Source organism: Peromyscus maniculatus, chromosome 1 (genome assembly GCF_049852395.1).
Source record: "Peromyscus maniculatus bairdii isolate BWxNUB_F1_BW_parent chromosome 1, HU_Pman_BW_mat_3.1, whole genome shotgun sequence".
NCBI classification, from domain to species: Eukaryota; Metazoa; Chordata; class Mammalia; order Rodentia; family Cricetidae; genus Peromyscus; species Peromyscus maniculatus.
Genome location: NC_134852.1, coordinates 120,277,539 through 120,296,685, shown reverse-complemented (window position 1 = coordinate 120,296,685; position 19,147 = coordinate 120,277,539). Strand labels below are relative to the sequence as shown.

The 19,147-nt window shown below is 41.1% G+C and overlaps 1 protein-coding gene across 8 annotated transcripts in view; it reads left to right on the top strand.

Moving 5' to 3' along the window:
- Nucleotides 1-19,147, top strand: part of Sbf2 (SET binding factor 2) — a 349,435-nt gene that overhangs the window by 316,260 nt on the left and 14,028 nt on the right. For all 8 annotated transcript variants that reach the window (XM_076550122.1, XM_076550109.1, XM_076550106.1 and 5 more), the window contains 3 exons: nt 3,566-3,667; nt 4,784-4,969; nt 16,639-16,765. In XM_076550122.1, the coding sequence (XP_076406237.1) occupies nt 3,566-3,667; nt 4,784-4,969; nt 16,639-16,765 (415 nt within the window). The remainder of the gene's footprint in view (nt 1-3,565; nt 3,668-4,783; nt 4,970-16,638; nt 16,766-19,147) is intronic.

Sequence of the window (19,147 nt, the reverse complement as noted above, 5' to 3'; positions counted from 1 at the left end):
CTACCATCTTACATTTCTGATAGATTCTATGTTCTGATAGATTCCAGTCCTTGCTAGAAAGTGGACCTGGACCAGAAATTAAATGCTAAGGATAATTACTGTTGTTCTACTGTTTTAGCAGCATTTCCCCCTAAGAGCACTCAGGCTGATAGCTGAATGGTAAGAAAGAAATGAGGAACGTTCCCTGGACCTTGATTCTGTGCTTATTAAAATAGTGCATGCCTTTAATCCCATCACTTGGAAGGCAGAGGCAGGCAGATCTTTGAGTTCAAAGCCGGCCTGGTCTATACAGAGAAACTTTATCTTAGAAAAAAGAAGAAGAAGAAGAAGTAGTTAAGCTGGGGAGGTGGCTCAGCCATTGAACACTAGGCTTACAACCACTAAGTTGAGTACAAACAGAAGTTTCTTCCTGTAGTACATAGTATAAAAACAAATAGAAGCATCCTTTTTTTTCCCAAGCTCTAACTGTCCTGGAACTCACTTTGTAGACCAGGCTGGACTTGAACTCACAGAGATCTGCCTACCTCTGCCTCCCCAGTACTGAGATTAAAGGCGTGTACCACCACTGCCCAGCAGAAACATCTTTTTTTAACGTAATTCTCTTACTGTAAATTCATCCTTTTAAAGGTATACAATGCAGTATTTTATAGCATATTCCCAGTTTTATTCAACCATCACTAATGCCAGAAAACATTGAGTCTTTAATATAGAAATTATTATACCATAGAAAACAAACAAGTCCTGTAACGAAGACTAGTTAGAACCTCTGTCTTTTCTACATCATAGCATTATAGGTCTTCCACTTCTGAGGAAATTGTGCAAGGCCATTTGTATTATATGTCATTTGACACCTTGGGTTTTTTGTGTATTAGCCTTTATTAATTATACCTAATATGACACTCATATATATGGTACATTTTGATCATATTCACACTCTATTACTCTCATTGTCCCCACCTAATGATTCCCTTAATTCCCTTTATGGTTCCTTCCCTCTTCCTAATTGGCCCCCTTCTATTTTCATGGTTTTGTTTTTGCCTTTGGTGATACAGTGCATTTCGTTAAGGTTGCATGGTGAGGGCCTATTTACAGGACCACTGGGACCTTACCAGTGGCTAATCCACTGAAGAAAATGTCTCTTCCTCCCCTGGCACCCATTAATCACATACAGCTCTCCAGTGAGGGATGGGGCTCCCTATGTGATAGGATGTTTATAGCCCAGTCTTGTGCAGGTCTTCTGCAGGTGATCACAGCTGCTGTGAGTCACAAGTGCAACAGCCATGCCATGTCCAGAGGACAGGATTCCACAACGTTCTGCCCTTCTCCAGGGTCTTACAGTCTTTCTGCCCCCACTTCCATGATGTGCTCAGTGCCTTGGGGGCTGTGATATAGATGTTCCATTTAGGGCTGAACATTCAACAGTCAATTATTCTCATTACTTTTACCAATTAAATCTCTACATTGCCAACTGCAAACAGAAGCTTCCTGACCAAAGCTAACAACAGCACTCATCTGTGGGCATGAACATAATTATTTAGAAGGCAGTTTTAGAGATATGTCATGTTTACTTAGAAAAACAACAGTAATAGCCTTCCTACTAGGACCTATGACCTCCCTAGCCATGGGCTTTTCCCAGGTTTTTAGTAACCAGGCACAAATTTTCTCCTATGGAGCAGGCCTCAAATCCAGTCAAGTGCAGTTGGTTACCATCATAACAAACTTGCCACTCTTGTGCCAAGGTAGAGTTACATGCAGGAACCACAGCTGACTAAGGCTATAAAGGATAATTCTTCTTCCTGCAGCCTGAGTAGTACCTTCAAGCAGTATGATCACTAGACAGGTCCAGCTTGACTTCTCAGTGTTCTATAACCAGAGAGGTTAGTATCAGCAGCAGCAGGATCTAACACATTATTACCTAGGCTAATGAGATAATCAAGAGTTAAAAAAAAAAATGTCCTATTCTCGCAGAGGATCCAAGTTCCTAGCTCCCACTTTGTGTGACTTACAACTGCCCATGAATCCAGCTCTAGGAGTTCTGATACCTTTGTCCTCCACAGGCACCTGCATGCATGTGGCACACACGCACACGCACACGCACGCACGCACACAAATGTAGTTACAAATACTAAAATAATCTTTTGCAAAAACAAGGAGTCAGAGAGATGGCTCGGCACTTAAGCACACTCATTACTGTCACAGAGGACCCAGATTTGGTTCCCAGCTTCTGCATGGTGGCTCACAACTACACACATGTGGTGTACATACATACTATTCAAACACATACACACCATACCACACTCACACACTTATTTTTTTAAATAAATAGATCTTTAAAATGTGCTAATATTTAACTTGATTTGGCAAGAACTTTTAAGTATTTAAGCAATATGTGGTTCTTTTGTCCAAGTGTTTCATCTCGTCTTGTTTGATTCTCCAAGACTGATAGTAAGTCTGTCTTCTGCTTCTGATTAACTAGTGATGCATTACAGTCCCTATAGCATTTGTAAGTTTTATAAATAAGGGAGACATTTAATACCATCAGAAGTAAACTGGCCAGTGTATTAAAATATGTAAGTATGAACCATTCAGAACACAAGAGAAGGTTGTAAGAATATCATTACTTGAATATCATTTCTTGAAAATAGGAACGTTTGGGGAAGTTAGAAGGCATTAATGATACAAAGGAGCAGTCATAGCTCATAATGCAGAGTAAACAAAATAATAAAGAAGCGACAGTAGGGCTGGAGAGAGAACTCAGTGGCTAAACTGACCAGGCTAAAAGGACCTGAATTCATATCTCAGCACCCACATGGCAGCTAACAACCATAGCTTCCCTCTTCTGACCTCCACAGACACCAGGTACTCTAGTGGTATACAGACATAAATGCAGAAAAATATCCATATACATAAAATAAAATTAAATAATAAAAGAGATGTAATCAGTAGCCTCATTGGTCATAGCTCTTGCTTAGGGCTGACTGAAACATGAGAAATAGGACTCTGACCCTAAGCCTCATAACTTTAATTATTTGAAAAGTAGTTATGGGAATTGTCAGTCTTTCAGTGCTGACAATGAAATAGATTTATTGATACTAAGAAATAAGAAACATATTTCCATATTGGTCTTATATTTCCACTCCCCTGAAAAATGTAATTCAGAAACTTCTGTTTAACCTTGAGAATTATGCTGTTTGTAAGATTGTAAAGGACTTTGAAAAAAACAGCATGAAGTATTATAGCAAACACTATAAATCTAAAATGATTCTAAGGAAGCTAGTGGATAAAGGCATTTGTGCATGGGCATGATGATGTGAATTTAACCCCTGATCCTACAGGGTAACAAGAACTGACTCCCAAGAATTGTCCTCTGACCTCCCACAGAACACACATGACTGCATGTACACACATACACACATGTGAATGAATAATTCTTATTGTCATTCTATATTATGCAAACTATGATAAGTCTAAAAAGTACAGTTCCCAAACTAAAAAAAAAAGAAAAAAAGAAAAGACAAGACAAATAAAGTGCTTGTTCTAATTGTAGCCTTCTTTTCTTTCTTAGCTTCACAGGATAATGCAGCTGGCTGTGGTTGTATCAGAAGTACTTGAGAATGGGTCTTCAGTTTTGGTGTGTTTAGAAGAAGGCTGGGACATCACTACACAAGTAAACCATATTTTCCTACTACACATATTTTCCAATATTTTTTTTTTCTGAGACAGGGTTTCTCTGTGTAGCTTTGTGCCTTTCCTGGAACTCACTTGGTAGCCCGGGCTGGCCTCGAACTCACAGAGATCCGCCTGGCTCTGCCTCCCGAGTGCTGGTATTAAAGGCGTGCGCCACCACCGCCCGGCTTTTTTTTTTTTTTTCCAATATTTTATATTTGTATTTCAATGTAGTTTTTACCTTTGGGATTATTTTATATAATGATTAATAAGTTTATGGACAGAGAAAGTCCCCTGCTAACCAGCCCCTGCAAGCCATCAAGCGGTACCGCCCCTACATAGCTTTGGGCCAAGCATCAAGCATCCTCACCTTAAGTACACCACACAAGCTTGCAGCTAGAGCCCTTAACCAACAGTATGAGATGTGGACTACTCTTCCTGGCTTTCCTCCATCCTTTCTCTAGCTCCTCCCCATATCTATCTATCTATCTATCTATCTATCTATCTATCTATCTATCTATCTCTCCCTCTCCCTCTCCCTCTCCCCCTCCCTCTCTCTCTCTCTCTCTCTCTCTCTATCTATCTATCTATCTCTCCCTCTCCCTCTCCCTCTCCCCCTCTCTCCCTCTCCCTCTCTATCTATCTATCTATCTATCTCTCCCTCTCCCTCTCCCTCTCCCCCTCCCCCTTTCTCCCCCTCTCTCTCTCTCTCTCTCTCTCTCTCTCTCTCTCTCTCTCTCTCTCTCTCTCTCTCTGCCTGTGTTTATTCCAGAATGAAAAAGAAAATTTGTGTGAATGTCAGTGACATTAAGACATTAACCTACTCCTGCCAAAGAGTAGAATAGGTTTGAACTGATTGCCTAGTTTCATACTCAACAAACTAACCAGTTAAGGATCAGAATCTTAATTCTCTGAAAGAAAGCATGTAGCCAAAGTGAATTTGATTTTTGTTTTTACTGGAAAGTTTTTAAAATTCATTTGATTGTCCATCCTGAAGCAGTTAGTCAACATATTTGCTGTTCAGGTAACTTTGTGAATTAGCTATCGTCAAAAGGAAGTTCAACAAGACTTTTTTAGGCCTAAAATTAATGAAGTCTTCCTCCTGCTCTTGATCTAGGTGACATCCCTGGTGCAGTTACTCAGCGATCCATTCTATAGGACAATTGAAGGCTTCCGGATGTTGGTTGAAAAAGAATGGCTCTCTTTTGGTCATAAATTTAGCCAGCGCAGCAGCTTGGCCCTTAACTCTCAGAGCAGCGGTTTTGCTCCCATCTTCTTGCAGTTCTTAGACTGTGTGCACCAGGTAAGTGAAGCAAGATTAGAGTGACTTGACTGAAGAACACGCTGTGGTAACTGCTGTCAAAGCTCAGTCATAGGACATGCTGGGAATGGAGAAGAAAATTTTAGTTTCTGAATTTAGAAATGTTGAGCTAGCCTCCAGGTAAGGGAGTCAGCACTCTAAATTACCGTCTCCAAAGAAGAGAAGCAAAGTTAGGCATGTTCCCCAAAGTGTGGACTAAACAGCAAAAGTCCCTATGTATGACATGCCCAAAAATGTCACATATGGTCTTCCCAGTTTGGGTGGGCTCTGCCACATGTGTGGGTACAAGAGTTAGAACCCCATCTCTTGAAAAAATAAATAGGGCAGGCTGATGGGATTGAGAACCGTGCTTAGTTCATTGAAGTAACCAAACTGCAGCTGATAAAGAGGCCATACTGTGTACCCCAGTCCAATGCAGTGAGAGAAAGGAGAGTAAAGAGTCCCCGACTCTCTCCATCTTCCTCGGCCTAGCAATTAGACTCCCCTTGCTGGGTCCTGGCTCAGGACTGGGATGAAGAACAAGGTGGCACTAAACTTTCAAATGCCTTGTTTCCCCTGCATCATCACCCTGGGTAGACAAATAGGTTCTCCCATATCAAAAATGTCAGTGAGACTCAAAAATACCTGGGAAGAAAGGTGGAGATGGTTTCAGAATTGAAAGTAAGTCTTCTGAAAAGCCCAAATTGGCAAATGACTATATTTTGTTTTGTTTATTTTTATTTTTTATTTTTTTTTTTTTTTTTTGGTTTTTCGAGACAGGGTTTCTCTGTGTAGCTTTGCGCCTTTTCCTGGAACTCACTTGGTAGTCCAGGCTGGCCTCGAACTCACAGAGATCCGCCTGGCTCTGCCTCCCGAGTGCTGGGATTAAAGGCGTGCGCCACCACCGCCCGGCGTTTTGTTTATTTTTATTATGTTAATCATTTGCTTTTTAAAATAATAGCTGTATTGAGTTCTCATTTATATATCATACAGTTAACCTATTTTAAATGTAAAGTTCCATTTTTAGGACATTCACAGAGTTGCAAAACTATCACCAGTTTTAAGACTGTTGTACCACCCGGCAGACACTCTATAGCCACTAGCAGCAATTTTCCATCTCCCTTCCCCACACACGCACAGGCTTGTGTCTGCTTTCTCTCTTCTCTTTTTGGGAAAAAGCCCTTGTTCCACGGTCTTCACCCACCTGCCAGGTAGGATGTGGAGCACTGGTAACGGGGGAGCTTACACTTTGAAACTCTTGGCAAGAAATAGCATATGTGTTCTCTGTTTGAATATTAGCCTTTTATTTGTATTCCTTTTGGCAAATAGACAAGGGAGATGTTTGGGGACAGCTGTGCTTACCTGAGGCCAGGGGAGAAAGGCGAGTCTCTTAGCTCTCAACTAGGTAGGTACGAGGATTAAGAACTACTCTGTATCCCAATTTCAATGGTGTTGAATCATATGTATCATGACTAAAACTAGTCAAACTGATGCTTTCACTGGGGAATTTAAGGAAACTTTATGTAATGTTTACTTAAATAGGAAAAAGTTATGCTAAGTGTAATGCCTCAGCACACTGGTGTTCAGAGAAAAGAAACAGCCGCAGTCTTCCAGCAAAGATCTGTAAAGCTGTGACCAGACAGGCTGGCGAGCTTGGCTGTCACTAGCATTTGGGCAGAAAATGGACCCATGACATTCCATTTCAGGAGATAGACTGTTACTTTCCCATGCTGTTTTCAGTCAAGTCTCTTCACTAACTAAATTGTGTCTAGTATTCTTAAGTTTGGGATTTGTCTAGTATGTTTTTTCCAGAAACTATCTTCCTTACGCTGAAAAGGGTTATCATGACAACGTAAGGCAGGAAAGGACTCTGGGGTCTAGCCACTTTAGCCCCATTTCACCTTAGGCACTGTTTTTGGGGGCTTCTCTGTATCCTCAGCAGATTTGTTAGAGTCTGAAATCAGTTTCCTTCTGCAGACTTCCCACTACAGCTTCCCTCTGCCAGCCGCTGCCACTCTCCCTCCAGTCTCCTCCTCTTCAGCATGCTGCTGAATTGGTTCTAGCTTGTTACTATGTTGTCCTTCTCTCCCCGTTCCTTTTTGGGGTTGTTTTGTTTTACCTACCTTTAAAAATTCTGTACTAGCCAGGCATAGTAATACACCATCTGTAATCCCAGCATTCAGAAGACAGAGGCAGAAGGATACCCTCAAATTATTCCAGGCCAGCCTGGTTTACGTAGCAAGTTCCAGGCCAGCCATGGCTATATAGTGGAACTGTAACTTTAAGGGGGGAAAAGATCTTTCTTTTCCTTTAATGGGGGAATATTTCAGAGGAATGAGTTTTTGTAGCTAAATTTAGCTCAAGTTAAATACACTGCTAAATGTGCTAAAGCTCTGTGTTCATCTTACCAAATTCTGTGTAGCTAGCAGTGTCAGTAAGAACATCATTCCTAATTGATGAATATATAAAATATACTATCCTCACATGGGAACATCATTGAATCCCACATACGGTAGTCCTTGCTTAGAACGCAGTTCTGTTTTATTGTTGAGGGTAAGGCCTGAGGATGCAGCCTGTAGGAGGTAACCTATAGTCTTCGAGTTCCTTAAGCAAAATTAGTCAGTTTGACATAAATTACAATGAGATATAAATTATATGCCTACTAGCTTTAGGATAAATTATAATAAATGCTAAATTTTCAAAATATGGTTACTAAAACAACCTGGCATAAAAGTTAAACTTCTCATATCTGTTTTTCTAAATATGTAAAAATCAAATGTTGTGTATGACCTGCTTGGCCCCAAATGAAAATCAGAGCCAACTCTTAATGAAGCCCAATTGTTTGCAAGTGAGGGCTTCACGACCAATAGAATGTAACATTCAAGGTCTAAAGACTGGAATACTGTATCAGTCTTAGCTATGTCATGTTAAAATTTTTCAACTGAAATTTTTTTTTATTTGCCTGAACCTGCCTTTAATATAATACCTCTTACATACTTGCCTGAGTGTAGACAAGCTGTGACAAAGGGTACATGTTACCTTAACTGTGACACTTTAGGGGCTTGACCATGATAGGTATCAACTTGGTTAAAGCAAATTATTTTATCTCAAAGAGAGATTGTTTATCATTTGAAAAAAAAATAGGAATCTAAGGAGTTAACAAGTAGTGCTTCTGACTCTTGTTGACTTAATTATAAGGTAGTGTTTCATCATCTACACTGATTTGAGGCATTAGAAAATGCCTTCTTTGAATGCCTTTCAAGTGAATACTAGTGTTTTACATCCCCTTTTACCAAATAATTTTAATTAGTGCTTTCTTCAGACTCTTGGGGACACAAAACAGAGGCAGACCCAATAACAATACAAAAATAAGTTCAAAATTTCACAGCCACAAGCAAAACCTTCCCTGGATAGAATGTGTCCGCTGCTTATTTAACCATTTATAACACACTGAAAGCAAAAGGCAGTTCATGGACGTATGCCCAGCTGTGTCTATTAGTACTAACAAAGTTACAAAGAAAACAGATGAAGCACTGTTCTTAAATTAGAAATTCCTCATCATATAAAAAGCCATTGTTTATGCCAGTATATCCAGGTGTCAGATGACGTGTAGATGCTAGGTCACTGTTTCATAATAGCAACATCTGCAGATTTTTTTTACTTCTAAAAGTAATTGGCCTAACTGAAGTGATATCATGACAGGATGCTTCCTTTCCTTGAAATAACTGAGCCAAATCTTTCAAAAGGAAAATATATCCAAAACATAAAAATGAAATTTTTACCTGAAATTTATTTTTAAAACACAATACCAGGACCAGCAAAATGGCTCAGAGGTTAAAGGTGCTTCCTACCAAGCCTGAGAACCTGAGTTTAGTACCAAGAACCCATATGGTAAGAGAGCACCCACTTCTATACATTGTCCTCTGTTCACCACACAGAAACACTGGCACATGAGCCCACCAAAAATGACCTCAGACAATAGTTTATAGCCAATTGAAAGTCTTTATTCCAGTTAGCTGGAACTACATTCAGGTATTCAGGACCAAAGTGTAGCCCTGAGCCTTTAGAGCAAGGGGTTTTTATAAGGCAAAAAAACACATCCTGCTATCTCACTCAGCAACTACAGGGGTGTGTTTTGTGCAAGCAAGCAGTTTAGCAGAAGCTAAAATGAGCAGTTAGCTGGAAGGGGGAGGTTTGCACAAACAGGAAGTTTAACAGAAACTAGGGTAAGTTAGCTGGGGTATCTTGACCTTAGATCCCTAGAATAAAGTTGGGTAATTTTCTATGGGAGTCTCTATCAAGGAGATCAAATTCTTTTTCTTTCTTTCTTTTTTTTTCTTTTTTTTTTGAGCTGAGGTTCGAACCCAGGGCCTTGTGCTTGCTAGGCAAGTGCTCTACCACTGAGCTAAATCCCCTAAAATAAATTTTCTTTCTTTCTTTTTTTTTTTAAAGAGATCAAATTCTAATTAAACCTAAAATGGCCTCAGCAAGAATACAAGATGGAGGAAACTCTGAACTGTCCTTCCCTGTCATACCTGCACAAACAAATACACTAAATAGATATATTTATTAATAATTACTAATTAATTTTTTAAAACATAGTACCAAAGGGGAAAATGTGTATAATATGAATGAAAATGTGAAGTACAAGAAATGATCCTTTTAGTTTCAGTATTGAATAATCCTGAGCATGTCCTAGAACCTTTTCATTATGTCCCACTTTGAGAACCTAACAGTGCTGACTGTGCCTTCAAAGTTTATTTACATTGTGAATTGGCTCACTCTGACCTGATGTGGTGGTGTTCCTCCTCACAGTTACTATATGCGAACACAGTGAAGGTCCTAACCCAAATGCAAAACCTATTTTGCCCGTTTAAGACAGGTTTCTTCCTTTTGACTTCACATGGGATCAGTCCAGCTTCCCCCAGACATTGGTTACTCTAAAATTCAGCCATGTATATTGGTAAAATACCTGTAACTGATGGCTGCATGGTAGATTCAAGAATGTTGCCTGCTTCCTACTCAACTGGAAACTGGCAAACTTCACATAAAACAAATGGTTTTAAAACAAAGCAATTTTCCATTGTCTTTTAATATCATGAGTTTTAAAGCCATATATGAAGGGCTAGCATAGTACAAAATACACTGTTAGTCCTTCCTGAATCTTACTTTGTGAGGTCACAAGTTATTGTCAGCTACTTATTTGTCATTAGTGTGTCTTAGCTATACCCATAGGTCTCACATAGTCCACTGCACACTCTAGTTTAGTATCTCTTAACACCTGAGAGCAGAATCCAGGTTTGTTGCAGCATATTTTCAAGGTGCTGATATTACCTATGATTTGACTTGTAGATTTCTTAGGGTCTTTTTAAGTTTTACAAAGAACCTAATGGCATGTGGGCAAAAAAATAACTATAGATTTATATTTTTCTAAATTCCTTCTCAGATTCAATTCTTACTTATATAAGTGAAGCTGCCAGGTTTTACTCTGAGTGGAAAATAAAACTAAAATGCCTATAGTTCAGTCCTTTAACTCTGTACTTTGAATCTGTAGCAATGTAAATACAAGATTATTGTTTAAAGAGTATTTAAATGATACCTGAGAGAAACCTACAAGATTCAGTAGAATTAGTTTACTGACTGACTTGCCTATCATTCTAAACACTACATACAAAATTAAATTGTTTGATGCATACTTGTCCTATGCTCTGAAAATCATATCAATAATAAAAAATATTCATGAAGCCCAAAAATGTTCTTTGAGATCAGTAAAACTGATGAACCCCTAGCTAGGCTGACCACAGGGAAAAGAAGACAGGAGATTAATTGATTGCCGTATTAGAAATGAACATCACCACAGTTCATCTTCAACTCATCATTTCATTCTCAGCAGTTCACAAGAAAGACGAAAGCTTCAGTCTACACACACACTTGTAGCATACCTCTTCATAGCAACTTTATGTACAGTAGCCAAAATCATGGAAAAGCTCCATGTCTACCAACAGGGAGTAAGGTGTGGCACATTAATACAGTGGAATACTATCTGTAATAAAAGAAGCATGAACGGATAACTAAGCAGCATGGATCAGTTACAGACAATTGTGCTTAGTGACATAAGGCAGACAGATCCCATCTGTATAAATAAGTGAAATGGGCACTTCTGTCCTTAGAAAGCTCTGTAACCCATAGCTTCATTCATAGTGACAAGGAACAAACCAGTGGTTTCTTGGGGAGTTTTCTAGGTTCTGTTCCTAAGCATATTAAATATCAGAATAGTTAGGAAAGAGTTCACACATGTGTGAAGCAGGTGGGTTCTAAAGAAAATAGTCATTAAGAGAAGCATTAAAATGTCCTTCAAATGTCTTTGTGGACTGGATCCTTAGTAGAGGCCTGAATCTTTATTCCTCTGGAAATGATGAGCCTGGACTGGCCTGTGACTGCTGAAGGTTTATTCCCATGTTTGCTGGAGTAGTTTGTCTTTGTAGCCTACCCCATCTGAGCATACTGTAGTCTCTGCCTCCCCAAGACTTTCAGATGGTAGAGAGTCAGGTTCCATCCTCATCTTGTGCTGGAGTCTAGCTCTGACCTGTTGAAGGGTTCTTGGAGGGAGGAGAGAGGAATGAGGAAGTATTAGGTAGAAATATAAACGGAGACAACAAGAAAGACAGACACAGTATAGCTTTGGGAGGGCCCTGGGTCAATACCCAGTTGCCTCGACTTTATTTATGATGGGCTTTTTATACATCAGCAAGTGGAGGGGCAAAAGACCTCCCCCCTTTCAAGGTCCAGGTATAAAGTATCAACAAGTGTAGACCCTTTAAAACACCTGGTAACCACACCCTTGGCCAAATCATCCATTATGCAGCCCTGCTGGGCAAAACAAGCTCAGACTGTCTGACCTTGAGTAAGGCCTTACTAGGGAGCCTCTGTGGGCCCCACAGTCTTGCTTGTCTCCTTCACTGTCTGGCTGTCCTACCCTATAAGTCACTAGCTCTCAGTGTGTGTACTGGTTCTAAACCAGAAGCTTGAACTAGAAAACTACATGGCATCAAAGGACAGGCCAGGGAGGACACCTGAAGTCTGAACGCTGCTTGAGAAGATAAGGAGGGCTGGTTGTGGGAATGTTGCTCCGTGGTGCAGTGCTTGCCTGCTATCTGCAGGCCCTGGAATCGGTCCCCAGCACCATCAGAAGAGGAAAAAGGGCCAATCGTGGTGGCACACACCTTTAGTCCCATGCTTGAGAGGCAGAGGCAGGTGGATCTCTGAGTTTGAGGCCAGCCTGCTTTATATGGTGACTAGGACAGCCAGAGTTGCAAAGTGAGACCCTGTCTCTTTATCGCTCCCCCCCCCAAATGCAAACATCTGAATGATAGATAATTGCTGTATTAGGACATAGTTGGCAAACACCTAACAAACAAGAGGGGGAAATGTTTTTGTAATTTATTTTCCATTACAGAAATGGAAAAAAGTATTACTAAATCTAATATCACTTAGATTAACTTTTTTTTTTAAGACAAGGTCTCACTATGTAGCCCTGGCTAACCTGGAACTCCCAAGAAATCCATCTGCCTCTGTCTCTTAAGTGCCGGGATTAAAGGTGTGCACCAACACAACAGGCCAGAGAAACTTATTTTCATGTCCAGAGATAATGCTATAAAATAATGCTGTTAGTCTTACTTGAGTTTTATTTCATTCTAACTATAAACGGTCCAACTATTCTCAGTCTTTCTAATTAGTTGTTCTTATACTATAGTCACAGGAAATGCATAGGGTCTAGTTCCTTTATTTTACTAATGAGAAAACTCATACTTACTACAAGTGCTTACAGTTCTAAAAGGCTAGAGGAGCCACACTCCCCATTATTCAGAACATGTCAAGGAAGAGGCACCACAGTGTGCAGGCCTACTATGTATGCTTCAGACACTTTTAATGTACCTTCTATTTATTTAATATTACTTAATAAAGTAAACATTTAGTTCAATCAAAAAGACAGTAAGAAAAATAGAGAGAGAGAGGAGAGAGAACTTATTACAGAAAACTAGGGGTCTAACCAGATGATAAACTTTTTAAAATTTTATTTTTAATAGGTGGGGGGTTTTGGTAGCTTCATAAATACTGCATCTACATCACTCCCGCCCCTCCAATACCTCCCTTGTCTCTCCCTCCCAAGTTCATGAGCTCTTCGATTATTGTCACATATATACACGTGTGTGTATATTGCTGTGTCCATTTAGCTTTGCTTATGTGTCCACATGGCCAGAGTTGACCCCTTGGGATAGACAGCCTATGTGGGAGCTCTTCCCTAAAGGAAATGGACTCTTGCCCTCTTAGCAGCCATTGTCCACCTGTAGCACTTACTTCATCTAGGTGTTGAACTGTGTGGAATTTCCCATTGGTAGTGCCTTGTCAGCTGGTGGTGTCCTGCTGGTCTTGTGCAGACAACCATATTGAGAGTGTCGTTCGTGTCTAGAGGACACTATCTAACGTCAGGTATCTCAGGCCTCTGGCTCTTACACTCTCTGCAGCCTCCTTTCCTCCAGTGTCCCTGAGCCTGAGGTGTAGGAGTTACCTTGAAGATGTGTCATTGGAGGTTAGGCACCCCGTAGTCACTTAGTCCCTGTAATAGTCTTCATCTGTTGCAAAAAGAAGCTAGTTTGATGAGCGGTTAAAGCTACACTTACTTGTGGGTATAAGGGTAAATTTTGAGGAAAGAGTGTGAAATTATACGGGTTTGGGAAACTGGCAGTAATCAGTTCTCCTCTTGAGTCTTTGACCTCTCCAGACACAAGTAGTTGCTAGATTTAAAATCTAGATCATGACTTAAAATTCCCATTGGTTTATTAGGAGCAGTCAACATATTGCACACACACACCTGCTTACTTCAGCTAACCAAGTCTGTGTCAATCCAAATTAAACATGGGGAGAAAGGCTGTATTTATTGTGTGTACATGCATGCATGAGTGTATCCAGGTGTGCTCACCCATGCAAGTATGGGATAGAGAGTGACATCACAGTATCATCCTCAATGGCCCCTTTACCTTATTTTGTTAGCCATTTAGACAGGATCTCACCAAACCTGGAAGCGCCCTCTTGTCTAGGCTTGCTAGCTACTAAACCCTAGGGAGTCCCCTGTCCTTACCCATCCCCAGTGCTGGGCTTACAACATGCACTGCCATTCCCAGCTTTTTATGTGGGTGCTAGGAATCTGAATTCAGTTGTGCAATCTCTTCAGCCCTAAAAGCTGACCTTTGGGCAGGCTACCTGTAATACTCGTTAGAAACAGCTTTTAGCAAATACAGTTATGACTGAAACTTATCTTGACCAGGCAAAATTCTGTAGCTGCTCTTAGGACTGAGCAGCACTAAGCAGGCAGTGATGGCTCACCCCTTTAATCCCAGCACTTGGGAGGCAGAAGCAAGCAGATTTCCAAGTTCAAGGCCAGCCTGGTCTACAGTGTGAGTTCCAGGACAGCCAGGATATACAGAGAGACCCTGCCTGGGTGGGTGGGTGGGCATGTCACAAGTCATCAGCTTGCTTCCAGCCATATGAGATGGCTCCACAGAGGCTGTCTAAAATATGCTGTAAACAGTCAAATATTCAAGTCTTGCCCTGCATTTCCCCCTCCTCCAATCATCCATAGTCCTTTGTCTAGGACCTTGCTGATGAATTGACAAAAATAAGGTGACAATTGGGTCTGGTGGCTCAGCATATTGGAAGCTAAGACAGGAGGAGCCCAGCAGGTTCAGGCCCAGCTCCCCAGCCCCCACCGCCATGCTACTTAATGAATTCCAGACCGGATTGAACTGCTGTGTTAAATTCCTGTCTCAAAACACCAAGAAAAAAAATGTTAAAAGACACACATTCCTCCCCTTTCCTTGAGCATCTGAAGGGATTTTTCTTCTAGACTGTCTTCTGTAAGCAAGGCTGACATTGAACTCGTGGTTCTCCTGCCTCTACTTCCCAAGTGTTGGTTGAAAGGATAAAAAAAAAAGGCAAAGTGGGTACCGTTCGGTGGGCCCTGCCAAGGCATGCCACTAAGCAAACAGGCCATGTGCAACAGAGTTAGTGAAAGAGGTTTACTGGGGGAGGGGGAGGTAGAGGGCAAAAGGCCGTGTGAGAGAGGCAGACAGACAGACAGAACAGGCAAGAAGAGAGGCAAGAGACAAGAAAGACAAAAGAGGAAGAGAGACTACTGTCCCTAGCTGGCACTTTTAGGAGTGGGCATAGTGACAGGTGATGACGTAACTGCGTCAGCAACTGAGGCAGGCTGCTGCCACAGTGGGAACTAACATTGGTTAAGGGCTTGAGTCACTGTGCCTAACAGAAAGGATCTCTGTCTACAGCCCTATCTCTCTTTTCCAATACTTCCTGGTATCTGAGCCCTAGACTCTCATTCTTGGCTGCAAGAATTGTTCTGGTAGCTCTTTCTAAAATGCTCTGTCTTCCTATTGGCTCCTTCTGAACTGCCTTCAGACAGATTCATAAATCTCTTGTCCAGAGAGTGTCCCTTGTTGTCCTTTAAGCCCTACTTCTTCCTATTCTGTGCTTTCCAAACTTCCCTAAGTACAGTTTTGTGTTTCACACTGTTATGCCACAAAACAAAAGCCACAAATTATGTTAATTATCTGTCAAATTTTTTGCATAGTATAATGTTGTGAATGGAGCCAAACAATGCAGTATTCAAATTTGGGCCTAATAGTTACTATTGAATGGTGTCGCTGACCTAAGCCTCCTCACATGTAAACTGAGAGTAATAAGGCCTATCTTGTAGTGTTATGAAAATTAAGAGACCCCTAATCTAGTGTCATACATAATAGGTGCTCAGAAAACCTGCCCCTTTCCATCTTTGTTAGTGGTGGAGGTGTGAGAGCCAAAGTTATGTTTTAAGTTTTAATTACTGAGCCTAAGAGATCCATGAAGAAAACTGCCTCTAACCTGTAAGCCCCTTGCCCAAGGACAGACAGTTCCTGAAATGCTGGAGGCTGTTGTTTATGGGAGATAACAAGCCACATGTTTTCTGTTCCCTTAAACAAGTTTGGCTCAATTGCACTGGATGTGCTTGATGGGAAGTACATAGATAGACAGGAAACACATTAGGATGTATGAGGATGTATGCTTGCCCCTGATTGGATGTAGGCAGGAGGTATGCAGGCAGGAAATATGTCAGAATATATGCTTGCCTCATTAAACCTGATGAGAAATATGGTGGCCTTGTAGGGCTGTCTTTTTAAGTTTCTACAAAATGTGACTCATCACCATTTCCTGAGAACCTGGGTATGGACCTGGCTAGTATTTAATTAAAGCTTGCTTCAAATTTGGCTTTAAGGGCTGGAGAGATGACTCAGAGGTTAAGATCACTGGCTGGTCTTCCAGAGGTCCTGAGTTCAATTCCCAGCAACCACGTGATAGCTCACAAGCATCTATAATGAGTTCTGGTGCCCTCTTCTGGCATGCAGGCATACATGCAGGCAGAACACTATATACATAATCTTTTTTTTTTTTTTTTTAAAAAAAAGGCTTTAAATTGTGGTAGTGGTCTTCTCGACTGGTGGGATTAACAGAAGTTTAAGCATTTGTCAGATGAATGACTAGAGGTCTCCATCATATTTCAGGTAAGTGTCCTATGGCATGGCTTTTACTTTTCTGTTGACCTTACTCTCTGTGTGTTTCAGGTTCACAACCAGTATCCAGCTGAGTTTGAGTTCAATCTCTATTACCTGAAGTTCTTGGCTTTCCACTATGTGTCTAATCGCTTTAAAACGTTTCTTCTGGATTCAGACTATGAAAGATTGGAGCATGGTATGTATTTATATGCTCCTGTTTATCTTTTTTGTTAGTTTTGCATGTTTTCAGTGAAAACGTCAATAATGTAACTGATCCCAAATAAGATTGGAGTGTAGAGTGACCCGAGTAACTGCCCAGTTCCAGGGCAATGTGCTCTCTCAGCCATTAGTTACAGCAAAGTGCTCATTCTTGTCCTGCCTGTGTAAAGTTAAAAATGTTCACTGTTTGACACCTACAAGCGCTCCCACCATGTAGGAGACATGTTTAATTCATAGTATTTCCATTCCTGTCCACTCTGATAGAAAGGGACCTGGTCCACGGTAGCAGTTTGGCTGGCAGTTCATGCAAAAGGCTCCAAACCAAACAGATACCAAAGTGAAATTCTAGCACTACCAGTTACCAGCCGTACTTTGCAGGGGTTAAAACCCTCCCTGTAATGTGGGGACAGTGATGGGGTACAGTAGGACTGTGGTGACCACAGGAAAAAGCAGTAGGCAATTTCTCGGCCTAGTTGTTAGCATGTAGTAAGCACTGGAGAAATTGTAGACATCACTACCATTGTCACAGTTTCTAATAGATTCTGAAAAACCATGAAAACATTTCCCAGGGGGTAGTTGCTAGGAAAACAGGGAAATATGCACAAGAAATTATTGTTAGGACAATTAAAAAAAAAAAAAAGTCAGCACTTGTTCCAGGTGCCTTGATTGGAAGAGTGCTTGCCTAGTATGCACAGAGCCCTGGGTACCATCACCTGCATCACATCAACCGAGCATGGTGCTACATGCCTGTAATTCTAGCACTCAGGAGGTGGGGAATTAAAGTAAAACAAATCAGTATTCTCAATTACACCATGTGTCACAGAGTATTTAGAAAGAGGACCCTTCACAACTAAAGCTTTACCAGTGATGTCCGTTTAAAATCTGAAATCAAGTGCTTGTTAAAGTGTCTCCTGTGATATTTCACTGTGAGTGAAGGAAAGAATACTGGCCAGACCTTTTCCATCTTGTTTGTTCTTCAGACCTTTGTCATACCTCATATCACAATCAGAAACAGTGCCTTAAGTAGAGCTGGTAACAGCTGCCTGTGTCTGGTCTTCAGCCAACTGAGTATGACAGGGTCATTCAGCGTTATTACTAAAAGGTACATTATATGCATATGTAGCTGTCAGAGAAATACAAAGCTGGTCAGCAAATTACCTTCACTCCAGGTGGGTGTGGCCAAAGCCCAAGGTTCCTGCTGTGCCAGATGATGACTCTAGTTAGAGAAACACCAGAATCTGGTGCAACACTTTTCAGATTGACTAGAATTATCTGGGGACATCCAGGCAGCATCTTTAGCCAGTTGAATCAACTTGAGGGTGGAGCCTAGGCAGCCAGAACTTTTTAAAGCTCCCAGGTGATTCTACCATGTTGCCAAGGTTAAGTGCTCCACTGATCCAGTAGGGATAGCATCAAACTAAGTCAGAAAGTATGACAATGGGTGAACAGTTTCATCCCTCAGCCTCAGTTTCCTCATCTGGAAACTGGCCAAGGCTTTCAGTCCCATCTATGATCTAAAAGAGATTAAACAAAAAGATTTAAAGGAATCAGGTAAGAGAATATTTTACTAAACCTGTTGACAGAGTAAAATTATTTTCATCCTGTCTTCCACATTTTTCATAAACCACCTAGAATGTCATTACCAAAGGGCCTATCCAAACCCCTCTCTGGATCCAAGGGGTACTCACTATCTAGCCTGGTTTAATTTATATGCCAGTCCAGTCTGAGTTACCTAATTGGAATCTGTCCCTGCTGGGCAGACTGTGGGAACTTCTACCTGCCAAGGTCAACAATTAGAGAAAAGGACTCTCGACCACTGCTGATGGACTTCAGTTATAACTGTCAAGGTTTCATCAGAAACTCTCCACTGGAAGAGTATATTACTGCTTTAGAATTGGACTTTTAATAGGACTTGATGATAGTGTCTGATGGTGCAAGTATTTTTTAAATGTTTACATTGTTCCCTGTGTATGTACATGTTACTCTAAGACAGTCATCTGGATAGTGTAAGAAAAGTCCATTGTCCATGCTTCCAATCACTGTGTAGCACCAGATGGAAAAGTGTGTCCTAAGACACAGAGGGCTCCCTCTTGTACCCTCCCTCATTCTCCTGTCTAAAGTCTATCATAGCCTCCAGGGTGCGTCTTCCCTAGTGAAGCTGTGAGAGAGAAGGAAGAAAAACACAGAAAGGAAAGAGTTATTCTTGGGGCCTGTGGGTTACAGGACTTTGTATAGCCTTGGGCCTGAGGCAGTCTCTTGTGAGAAAAAGTTAACTTTTAACAGGATCACTTCATACAAAGCAAAGTAGCAGTGCCTTTCCAGGACTTGCTCTTGCCTCACCCTAGCATATTCAACCCCC